This window comes from Trachemys scripta, chromosome 9 (assembly GCF_013100865.1).
Source record: "Trachemys scripta elegans isolate TJP31775 chromosome 9, CAS_Tse_1.0, whole genome shotgun sequence".
Taxonomy (NCBI): domain Eukaryota; kingdom Metazoa; phylum Chordata; order Testudines; family Emydidae; genus Trachemys; species Trachemys scripta.
In genome coordinates, this window is record NC_048306.1 from 55,640,536 (window position 1) to 55,653,045 (window position 12,510).

Consider the following 12,510-nt stretch of genomic DNA (forward strand, 5'->3'; position numbering starts at 1 on the left):
GAAAAAAAACCCCAGATTTTGTAATTGGAGAACAGCACACCATAATCTTTTCAGGGCTGGACGCTGGAAATAAATTACAGACACATTTTGATTTCTGATGATACACTTCTTCGTTTTTTCTCCTTGACTGAGCCCAGTTGCTTAATCCGAATAAGCATTATATCAATTAAAAGATATTTAAAATCCAGGCAAAACAAAGCTACTGCAAGTAATACTCTCTATACATTAAATAAAAATGAATGTTGATACAACTGTCAGATGCCCTTGTGCTTACTGGGCATGCTCATTTGTTCCTGCTCTGTCGCTCTCTCCTGAGTCTTTTGCTGTCGCCTCAGTCTTTTCCTCCAGGCCCCTCTTTGCAGAGAGAAGAGGGCGAGTGGAGAAAGGAGAACCAAGCCTAGTTCTGCAAACACCCTTTTCTGGAGTACGCCAGGCTGAGTGTTGCTGACTTCACATTACACTGGGATTAATGGGGTTGTCCTGCCTTCTGGGCTCTTACAGCGTGAGAAAGATGGAAGGATTGACAAATTCTGGAGAACAGATTTCCTCCCTTCTTTTCCTTTAACATCACGCAGCCTCCTCATTGTTTAAAGGCATCATTGTTTGGACTTGATCAGCTCCTTCTAAGCGAGAGGTAAATAGAGATTTCTTCCCTTCCCCCCACCTCCTTTTCCTTATGGTATTTACTGGTCTGTTGCATGATAACGCAGACATCCCAGTTGTTATACAGGCTCAGTTCATTCAAGTAACAACCTCCTGCCTCTGTTATTAATGCTTATTGCGCTTTACAAGGCAGGAGATTTGGAGGCGGTCGTTTGTTCAGACCAGATATGGATTCACTGGGAGACTTCTCAAAGCGACTTCAATTGATCCGGTTCCATAAATATAGACAAAAAATGGCAAATGGGTAAGAGCACAGTCCAGGGTACATCGAGCCCAGGACTGGTAACGCCGCTTTAGTCTCTTTAGAGAACAACGCTAAACTCATTTGCTGTGTGTCCAAGGTACTGAAATATCTCTAGTCATCATTCAGCAGCTCAGAGGGGCTTGTGGGCTGCATTTACCCCCTTCTTTGCCCTCTCCATTTTAGCTCTGCGGCGTATAGGGAGATCGAAGCCCGTTCATTTCTCTCCCAGGCTCTAGGATTTACTAACGTGCTCTTTAAAGAAATACGGCTAATTCCAGGAGATCACAAGGCAAGGAAATTTTCCTCCTAAAGCTGGTGTGAAGAATGGGCGCAGCTGGAGAAAGCTGTAGATAATCTCACAATAGGCTGAGTTTAGCAATCAATGTAGCGTTTTTAATTAGCAGGTTGGAAGAGTTCCCGAACAATCAGTAAGATCTGATAGTTTTACTTTAATATGTTTGTTTATTTATAGCCACACACGGTGTTTCTGTCGTCGGCAGAGACTATGATTAAGTCACTTGTTCATATTTAAATTCTGATACAAAGATTTATTTATATTTCAATCAGAAAGGCTGACGCATTCAAAATAAAGAGTTCTATGAATTGTAAGGAAAAGGATGCTTTAAAGCGCAGATGCTGAATCTTACTTTTTTTTTGGCGGAAGAGACAAACATCCAGATTTATTTGCGGGGGGAGGGGTAGATTTAGAATAGCTGGCAAAAATGCACACAGTGCTGCTGCTGACAGTGTAGTGTAAATCTGCTCACAGAATCAACTTTCCACAACAGATTTTATTTTAACTTATGAAATTTGGACTCTTCTTGAATCCCTCTCAGTTTGGCTAAACAAGTGCCTACTTGCCACCAAGATATGAGTAAAATTCCATTTGATTACCACTCTTTTAGAAACTTGAAATACTATAAAGTCTAGTAATATATCTGCCTGCTTTTCCCCACAAGAGACATTGATTGTAATATAAAGTCTGGGATTTTATCCAAATTACCAATGTGAACATGCACTTAATTTCAATTAAACTGTTGTTATGCAATAATTATAGAGTCCCCATAATAGCCAAAATTTACATACTCAAATTCAATATTAGCTAACTATTTCTAGAACAAGTTACCATTTAAAATATACTAGAATCTGTTTCTTTGGAGAGTATATATCTAGTGGTTCTCTTTTCTGGTCTTACTTTACATTAAAGTGACCTAGTCAACAAAGGAAAGTCACCACTTTTTAAAAAGAACAAAATTAAATGTATGATTGTGATTAAAAATATGGCATTTAATATGGAACACATCACTGCAGCAAACACAGCATATATTTTATTAAACTCAAAGTAAAAAAAATTAGAGCTAAAGACATAAGTTCCTTTAAAAATAATTAATCTATGCTTTTAAATTAATTATTTTCTATATTCTTATATAGAAACAAAATTGTTCACCATTAGGCCTTCATGTTTGTTTTATTTTACTGGAAAATATTTGTTGCTCTTGTTCAAACAAATTTTTCAATAGAAAAATCAGAGAAAGGCTCTTTACTAAACTATCATGCCACTCATATTCTTTCACCCTACAGACACAATCTTTCATTTGTCACTGTTGACAATTTCATCTTCATGTTTAGGGTGACCAGTGTGTGGCTTTCATCTGGCAGTAATACATGTATTAAGCAGGAAAAAAAAGGATGAAGGAATATGTAGGGGAGTTACTGTTTTTAGAAAACATAACTTTTTTTTTTAACCTCAGACCCATGTAATCTCCATGGCTCTAACGCTGTAATTTCTATCCTAGTGCAACCCATTTGAAATAATTTAAAACCCTATTTTGTATATAATATGCAACATGGGCAATATCTGTGCTAGATGCAGGAGTGGGTGTGAAGCACTCCATGCCCTGTAAGCCTGATAGAATGAGTTGGGGGTCAGCTGGCTGTGTTGCCATGCAGGGGTGCCTACACCATGGAGATGCCCTCTGGAATGGCCCACACAGGACTGGCATAGAAGGTCAGTTTGGGATAAACTGCAAATGGTCCATGGCAGTCTGGGGAGGTGCTGTGGATCCACTTTTACACAGGTACAGTGGTCCCAATACCCTGTGAAACTGAGGTGGAGGGGCGGATGGGCGTGAATTTCACCTGTCTGTTGCATCTCTTTACTTACACCAATTCTGTATCACATATTCTCAGTTTAGGATTAAGATGATATTTTTCCTACGTGCAAACTCAGACTGGGATCTGCATTCCCCTTGGCTCACCACAGTAACAGAGCTCCACTACAGGAGTGGTATGGGGACTGCAGAGGCCCCCATAAGACTTTCACTACCATTGGATGCATCTGGTGGCTGGCTTCTCTGCACCTTGTACAGTAGGCCTGTGCAGTACCAGTTATGCTACAGTACATCTGTAACAGACTAGTAGCCCTTTAAACTGTAATAGGCACTAAAACCACAATACAAGACTCAAAGCTGTTCCCTCTGGGAAGGCTGTGAGTTCCCTATTAGTCCTTTTTGTCTGGGTGCCCAGACTTAGTCAAACTCCTCTTAATGGGCTAGTCACACAATCCCATTCTGCCCTGTGTCAGAGTGGGTACCATAATCCATTCACCACACACTGTCACACACCTTCATCCTGAGAGGGTGTCTGGGTGCACACTGTGTGGAAACCCCTTTTCCTCCTTCCCAGCAATCCTATAGTCACAAGTTCAGGCCAGAAGGGAGCATTGTGATGATGTATGCGGACACCCTGGCCAGACAGAGTCATTAGTGATTCTTGCATCCAGCACAGCTGCTTTTGGTTGAGGTAGAGCAGAAATGTCAAACATGAGCTAAGTCTAACCCCGCCCCCCATGCCTTCATCTGGCCTGCAGCTCCCTCTGTACACAGAGGAGCTGGGCCCATTGCATCTGTGGTGGTCCCTCCGTTTCAGGCTCTCTCAGGCTTGGAGGGAGGCCACTCTGACTTGCTGCATCAGGCAATAAACAAAAGTTAATCAGCACTTCCCTAGCTCAAGCCTCCTGGCTAAGGCAGACAGTAAACTGTCTAGGCTGTGACTCTCTGGGTTGGGCAGAGCAATAAGCAGTCTTTAGCCTAAACCTTCTGGCTAAGACAGTGTAATGGGGTCAGCACCCACCTCTCATGAGCACCCCTGTTTTGGCCACTACGTACCTGCAATCATTCAGTTTTTGAACAGGGTGGCACCTACCTCTTGCAGGCACCCCATTTCTGGTTGGGTGGGAGCCTATTTTTCTTTCAGTTCTTACAATGGGGTGGCACCTGCCTCTTGCAACTGCCTCCCTGGCCAATGGTAGTTTGGCAGGTCTTCAGCAACTCAGCCCTTGGGTCAAGTCACACACACTGTCCCCCACTTCCCAGGTATACAGTCTCTAGTTCTTTCCCACAGCCCTGGTATGGGGTCATAGCACCAAGGCTCCCTCCCCAGAGGCACTGCCTTCTGTAGTAGTCCAACAGGGGCCCATCTCAGTACCCTCAGTTGGTGTCCTTTCAGCAGCCCTCACTGGACTCAGCCTTCAACCAGACCAGCAGAGTCCATCACGCTATCTGCACCTGGTCTGGCTAGGTTCTGGGCTCAGTCCCCTGGGCTCAGCCTGCCCACACTAACCTTTCCATGCTCCCACTGCTCTTCTAGCCAGACAGGCACCCCATCTTCAACAGCCTTCCCTGGGCTCAGTCCTACCCGCAGTGAGCTGTCTGCAGTCCTGCTGCTCTTTCTGCCAACCAGGCTCTCAGTTCTTCCTCTTCAATCTCCAGGCAGCAACTAACTGCTCTGCCTCTGCTGCTTCCTTATCTATGGCCCTTCCAGCCCTGATTGGTATGCACAGCTGTTTCCCCCGCCCCCCAAGTATTAATACATACTCTGGGTTAATTAATAAGTAAAAAATGATTTTATTAAATACAGAAAGTAGGATTTAAGTTGTAACAGACAGAACAAAGTGAATTACCAAGTAAAATAAAATAAAACACGCCAGTCTATGTTTAATTTAACTGAATACAGATAAAATCCTCACCAGTTTCAGAATGCTTCCTTTTACAGACTAATCTTCTTTTAGTCTGGGTCCAGCAATTACTTACACCCCTTGCAGTTACTGTCCTTTGTTTTAGTTTTTTTCAGGTATTTTTTGGGGTGAAGAGGTTCTTTCTTTAGCCAGCTGAAGACCAAATGGAGGGGTTTTCCCTGGGCTTAAATAGACTTTCTCTTGTGGGTGGAGACCCCCTCCTCTCTCCTATGCAAAGTCCAGCTACAAAATGGAGTTTTAGAGTTACCTGGGCAAGTCACATGTCCATGCATGACTGAGTTCCTTACCAGCCAAGCCACATTCCTGGGAAAGCCCAGATGTGGATTGGTGTCTCCAAGTTGATTGTTGGCTTAAGTGTTTCTTGATTGGGCACTTACTGAGAATAGTTTTTTCTCAGGAATCTGACCAACTGCTTCACTACAGCCTACTTAGAATCAAACAAGTATGCAGCCAATATTCATAACTTCGAATACAAAAATGATACATGCATACAAATAGGATTAATAGATTCAGTAAATCATGACTTTTACAGAGACATGTTACATGGCATATGTAGCATAAAACACATTCTAGTTATGTTATATATATATATATATATATATACATTCATAAGCATACATCCATATAGCCTTATGGGTGGCACCGTCACAGCTGCCACCCAAGGGTTAGCAGCAGAGGGTTGAGGGGACTCAGGCTCTCCCTACTCTACTAGGTCCCAGCCCAGAGCCCTAAAAGTGCCAGGGGATCCCGCCACTAGGACAGTGGGAATCCTGTTGAAACATGCTGAATCATACTGTGACATCACAACCTGACTAATGTCTGGTTCCCCTGGGCTACTTCCTACCACAGTCCATTGGTGTGGCTCTGTAGTCTGCAGATCCTCAGCTTCCTCAGGGTAAGTGGTGGATGGCAGTCCCAGCAGCTCTTACCATCTCGTGGTCTCCTCCAGAGAGGAGGACAGCTCCTGTGGACAACTCCGAGTCTGGTCCAGAGTCCTGCAGCAGGCTAGAGTTGTCTGCCTCCTTGCCTGGCTCTGACCCAACTGAGCTCCTGTGCTTGCCTTGTTCCCAGCCTTTCTCCAGCCCTGCTCAGTTCCTGCCTCCTATGCTGATCCTTGGCTCTGACCCCTGGTTGCTGACTCCAGCTCTGTCCCTTGGCACTGTTCCCAGCCACTGACCCCAGTTCTGACCACTAGGCTTGACTGCCACTGCTCTGACCACCCATGCCCTGGTCCATGACAGTATCTCAGGAGGACGTTAAACAAAGCTACTAAAGTTAGACATGTTTAAATTAGCAGGTTCAGGTAAATTGCATCCAAGAGTTTTAGAAGAGCTGGCTGAGGAGCTCACTGGATCATTAGTGTTAATGTTCAATACATCTTGGAACAATGGGGACTCCGGAAAACTGGAAGAAAGCTAATGATGTGCCAATATTTAAAAAGGGTAAACAAGATGACTGGGGTAATTATAGGCCACTCAGTCTGACATAGATTCCAGGAAAGATAATGGAGCAGCTGTTAGGGGACTCAATTAATGGAGGATTAAAAGGAGGGTAACATAATTAATGCAAGTCAGCATGGGTTTATGGAAAACAGATCCTGTCAAACTAACTTGATTTTTTTTAATGAGATTACAAGTTTGGCTGATAAACCTAATAGTATTGGTGTAATATAGTTAGATGTCTATAAGGCATTTGACTTGGTACCACACAACATTTTGATTAAAAAGTAGGATATCATAAAATGAACATGTCACACATTACACGGATTAAAAGCTGGCTAACTGATAAGTCTCAAAATGTAATTGTAAATGGGGAATAGTCATTGAACGTGTGTGTTTCCAATAGGGTATCAAAGAGAAGGATTCTTGGCCCTAGGATATTAAACATTCTTATCAATGTCTTGGAAGAAACATAAAATCATCATTGTAGATAACACAAAAATTGGGGGAGTGATAAATACTGAAGAGGACAGGTCACTGATTCAGAGTGATCTGGATCATTTGGTAAGCCGAGTGCAAGCAAATAATGTGTTTTAATATGGATAAATGTAAATATATACATTTAGGAACAAAGAATGTAGGCCATACGTACAGGGTGGGGGACTCTATTCTGGGAAGCAGTGACTCTGAAAAAGATTTGGGGGTTGTAGTGGATAATCAGCTGAACATGAGCTCCCAGTGAAATGCAGTGTCCAAAAGGGCCACTGCAATCCTTGGATGCATAAAGAGGTGAGTCTCAAGGAGTAGAGGTTATTTTACCTCTATATTTGGCATTGGTGCAACAGCTGCTGGGGTACTGGGTTCTGTTCTGGTACCCTCAATTCAAGAAGGATGTTGGTAAGTTGGAGAGGGTTCAGAGAAGATCCACAAGAATGACTAAAGGATTAGAAAACATATCTCCTAGTGATAAATGTGAGGCGCTCAATGTGTTTTGCTTTTCAAAGAGAAGGTTAAGGGGTGACTTACAGACTGTAATTAAGTAGGCTTGTATGCAATATTTTTGTAGCTGTGTTGGTCCCAGGCTATTAGAGAGACACACAGAGAGTAAGCTCAAAAGCTTGTCTCTCTCACCAACATAACTCAGTGCTTCCCAGGATATTACCTCACCCACCTTGTCTTTATAAATAGGCCTGGCAGAATTAAATGTATTTATTTATTTTTGTAACTTCAAATGATTAACATCAATGTTTATTTTAAAGCTTTTTTATTTTTAACTATTTTGATTTTCTCAGTTGCAGGACATTAAGGTGGGGGGATGCATAGCTCAGGGGATGGGGTTTGGGGGGAAGGGACAGAGTGGGGGCAGAGCAGGTGTGGGAAGAGCAGGAGTGGGGGCAGAGCAGGGGCAGTGGCAGAGGCATCTTTCCTGGGCCTTGCTGTGCGCTGCCCATGAGGGGCCGGCTCAGGTATCTGGGGGATCGGGCTGGCTGCTGGAGCTGGATGCAGCACACAGCTGCGTAGGGCACCAGGAAATTTTGGGCAATTTGGTGCCCCAAATTTCCTGGTGCCCTATGCAGCTGCGTAGTTTGCGTATGGGTAGGGACGGCCCTGCTGGCCAGTGATTGAATAAAATGGGCCATGACAGTGGGGCTGGGGCTCCCTGCATGGCTGTGGAACCAGGGACATTGGATTCCTGTGGGTGCTAGGGGAGAGGGAGGCTGTGCTTGCTGACTGTTCTAGATGGATGTCCTTGTCTATTTCTGTGTGTCAGGTGAAATCAACATTTACCAAAGACTAACTATTTATCAAATCCTGGCAGCCTTATCTATAATATCTACATGGGGAACAAATACTTATTAATGGGCTCTTCTGTCTAGCAGAGAAAGATCTCACACAATCCAGTGTCTGGAACTTGAAGGTAGATTAATTCAGGTTAAAAATAAGGCATAAATTAACAGAGTTATTAACCACTGGAACAATTTACCAAGGGTCGTCGTGGATTATCCATCACTGAGTATTTTTAAATCAAATTGGGTGTTTTTCTAAAAGATATGCTCTAGGAATTATTATGGGGAAGTTCTCTGGCCTATGTTGTTCAGGAGGTCAGACTAGATGGCCATAATGGTCCCTTCAGGCCTTGGAATCTGTGACTTTAAAAGACATGCTCTAGTGCAAACATGAGTTATTGGGTTTGATATGTTTACTTATAAAATAGAAAGAAATGTTTCCTACGCGGAAGGAATCACTGGTTGGAATTCTCTGGCCTGCGTCATGCAGGAAATCAGATTTGATAGACATCATAATGCTCTCTTCAAGGCCTGGAAAATCTGTTTATATATTAATTTTCTTCTTTATAGAATAAATGTAACAATTCAACCATGTTGGGTGAAAAATGAGGCATCCGGGTGAGGTAGAATGGAACAATGTACAAATGTTCACTTTAGGCAGCCTGAATATAAGTTTGATATCTCTGTCATTTCATAAAAGTAGCAAAATCCACTTGTTCTCCTCTACATTGCCAAAGAGTGGACAGCTTCTTTTCATAAAATTTCTTAGTCGTTTTTTCCAACTGAAGTTCCTTTGGAAAACAAATTGATAGTCAACAGTTTCTGGAAATAATAATATGCAAAAACAGCTTCAGAGAATTTGAAAATTTATTGTAATACTTTTTACACTTTTCTGGTCCTTGTGCCTAGTTCATTGAAGTGCTCAATGATGCCATCTGTCTGTCTCTGGGTTGCTTCACTTTGAATTGACAAAAATTGCTCTAGTCTTCTCTAACCCAAATTTCATTTTCGGTCTGTATTCCTCTTTGCCCCTTAGCACTTGGTAAAGAATAAAACCATTAATGATTACGGAATGACTAAGTGACATGAAGGATACAACAAGGAAATTCTTCTCAGTGTAATAAGAATTGTTATTAATTTGCATATCTCTTTTTTGAAGCAATGTAATAATAGGTATCCTTTTCAAAAGTGAGTGCCCAAAGTTAGGCCCTAAAGTTATATTTAGGCACTTAACTAAAAATTACCTGGTTTTCAAAGATACTGAGCAACTTCCATTGTGAAATAAAAATAGAGAGAATTAATTGAGGACAAGAGCAACTTGGTTAGGTTCATGCCAATAATTTGTAAATGGTCAAAAGACTGCAATGCAGATGAATTTTACAGTATTGGTTGAATAAAACTAACTATTTTTTATTTTTATTTTTTTAAAGACCAGACCTAGTTCTCTGAGGAAATGGATACTTCTTCCAAACAATGTCCGGTCAAAAAACGAGTGAAAATCCATCCCAACACAGTGACAGTGAAATATACATCACATTATCCCCAACCTGGAGAAGAGGGCTCTGATGAAACCAGTGAAGATATTGGAAGCATTACGGAGGACAATCCAAAGAAAAGGTTGCTGAGTGACAGAAAAAGGAAAGGAAGAGCCTTCTTTGGGACTATGGATATCCAACCTCAGCCAGCCCAAGAGATGAAAGCCAGTGAGACTGGACAACGCCAGAATTTTACAGAAGGAAGCATATTTCAGTCCAGAAAGACTTGGGTAGTGCTGTTTGCCTCTGCCTTGGCTCATGGGTGTGTGGCTCTGATAACTAGACTTGTTTCTGATCGTTCCAAAGTGCCATCTCTAGAACTAATTTTCATTCGTTCAGTCATACAGGTGTTGTCTGTCATTGTTGTGTGTTACTACCATGAGGACCCCTTTGGACCAAAAGGATACAGACGGCAGCTCTTCTTCTATGGTGTCTGCAATGTTATCTCCATTACCTGTGCTTACACCTCCTTCTCTATAGTACCCCCAAGCAATGGGACCATTATGTGGAGAGCAACCACCACTGTCTTTAGTGCCATTTTGGCTTTTTTACTAATAGATGAACGAATGGCTTATATAGACATTATGACAGTAGTTAGTAGTGTCTTTGGTGTTTGCCTGGTCATGTTCCCCAACATTGTTAATGAAGAAAACTCTTTGCTCAGTGTCTGGAAAGAAGCCTTTGGCTACACCATGACAGTTATGGCAGGCTTAACTACAGCTCTTTCCATGATAGTCTACAAGTCAATCAAAGATAGGGTCAGTATGTGGACTGCACTGTTTACTTTTGGTTGGACTGGAACTATGTGGGGAGCCTCCACCATGTTTTTTCTTCAAGAGCCAATTATCCCACTGGATGGAGAAACCTGGAGCTATCTCATTGCCATCTGCATATGTTCTACTGTGGCTTTCCTGGGTGTCTATTATGCCTTGAATAAATTTCACCCAGCTCTGGTCAGCACAGTGCAACATTTAGAGATTGTGATAGCCATGATTCTGCAGCTCGCAGTGCTACGCATCTTTCCCAGCATTTATGACCTCATTGGAGGGGCCATTATTATGATTAGTGTTGTTTTTCTTGCATGTTATAAGCTGTCCTGGAAGAATTTAGGAAGGAAAGATTATCAGGAGATACTGGATTCTTCCATTAAATGAATGTCAATTTGTTGTAGTCTTTATTGTAATAGTTTCTGCACCACGATGTCGATATTAATGTTCATTTACCAATGTCCTTTGTCTAGTAGAGTGGACAGAGTACTAACTTTCTTGTTCAGAAATGGACCAGATTCATACCTGACATAACAATGTTTAAATCAGTAGAGTTGTACCAGAGACGAATTTGTCCCAATGTGTTAAATAATTTAAAATGTTTCAATGTGTGAACTTAGATTTACTCTCAGCTGGTATGCAGTAGCTGCTAAGATTAGATATAGAGAATTCTGTCATAGGAATCTTTCTATCAGAGTCCTTCTATAACATAATATTGAGACAGAAGGATTCACTATTGTTAGTCATTCTGGACAGTGCAGCTGTAGAATATTTTATGGCAACAAGAAAGTCATATGTTGACATTCATCATTGAAGGAGGAAATTCATGTTCCATAGTAACAGTATACTTACTTGGTTGAAGCATGTAATATTTTATAAGTAAGAATTTTAACATGTATATGGTTATAATTCTTTAAATATCTGCTGGGAGAAGAGTAAATAAATAAAGTGATGTTCTCTGTGCTCTAATAGTAAAGGTGCTGTCAGAATCTCCATAATAATCCTTGACTTGGTCCTAAAACTCCATGTTAGCTGAAAGCTGGAACACATGAAACTAGAAAAAGATATTCATGGGCAAAAGTGAAAAGAAAGACGTGAGGCAATTTTGGAATTGTCAGAGTGAAATGCACTTAAAAGCTAGTTTCAGATGTTTTTAACTCAGAAATGTTTCTAGCCATGGCTATTATTGCCTCACTTTCATAAGCAGTAAATCCACCTAGCTATCCACCCCTCTATTGACTAATGCCTTCTCCTTGAATCTTCGGTTTCTTCCTTTGTATGTGCCCACTGTAGCCCTAGGCAATGTGCCTCCCTCAGAGAGGACACCTCTGTCCACGCTTCTTACCCAAGTCTGGAGCACAAGCCCTACTCCTAGACACAGATTTGCTTTCTGTGTCTCTTGAGGTTGAAGAAATTCACTCATGTTTGGGTTGCACGGCATGAAACACCCCCTTTCTCTGAGGGTCTGTCTACACTACGAGAGTAGTTCGATTTTACTTAAATCGAATTTGTGGAACCGATATTACAAAGTCGAACGTGTGTATCCACACTAAGAACAGTAATTTGACTTTGTGAGTCCACACTAACGGGGCAAGCGTCGACATTGGAAGCGGTGCACTGTGGGCAGCTATCCCACAGTTCCCGCAGTCCCCGCTGCCCATTGGAATTCTGGGTCGAGCCCCCAATGCCTGCTGGGGCAAAAAATGTGTCGAGGGTGGTTTTGGGTAACTGTCGTCATTCAACCGTCACTCCCGCCCTCCCTCCCTGAAAGCGCCGGTGGGCAATCACTTCACGCACTTTTCTGGTGAGTGACAGCGCGGACGCCACAGCACTGCGAGCATGGAGCCCGCTGCGATCATCGCTGCAGTTATGGCCGTTGTCAACACCTTGCACCTTATCAGCCACATTTTTCAGAGTCAGATGCTGAGAAATCGGGCGAGGAGGCTATGGCAGCGCGGTGAGGACATTAAGTCTGAGAGGGGCACAGACCTCTCACAAAGCACAGGACCCCGCGCTGTGAACATCATGGTGGCAATGGG

At 42.4% G+C, this 12,510-nt stretch overlaps 1 protein-coding gene across 1 annotated transcript; it reads left to right on the forward strand.

The window, feature by feature from the left end:
- Positions 1-298: 298 nt before the first annotated feature.
- Positions 299-11,460, forward strand: SLC35G2 (solute carrier family 35 member G2). The gene is made up of 2 exons (XM_034782699.1): positions 299-634; positions 9,600-11,460. The coding sequence occupies exon 2, from the start codon at positions 9,623-9,625 to the stop codon at positions 10,856-10,858; it is 1,236 nt and encodes a 411-aa protein (XP_034638590.1). The 5' UTR covers positions 299-634; positions 9,600-9,622; the 3' UTR covers positions 10,859-11,460.
- The last annotated feature ends 1,050 nt before the right edge of the window (positions 11,461-12,510 follow it).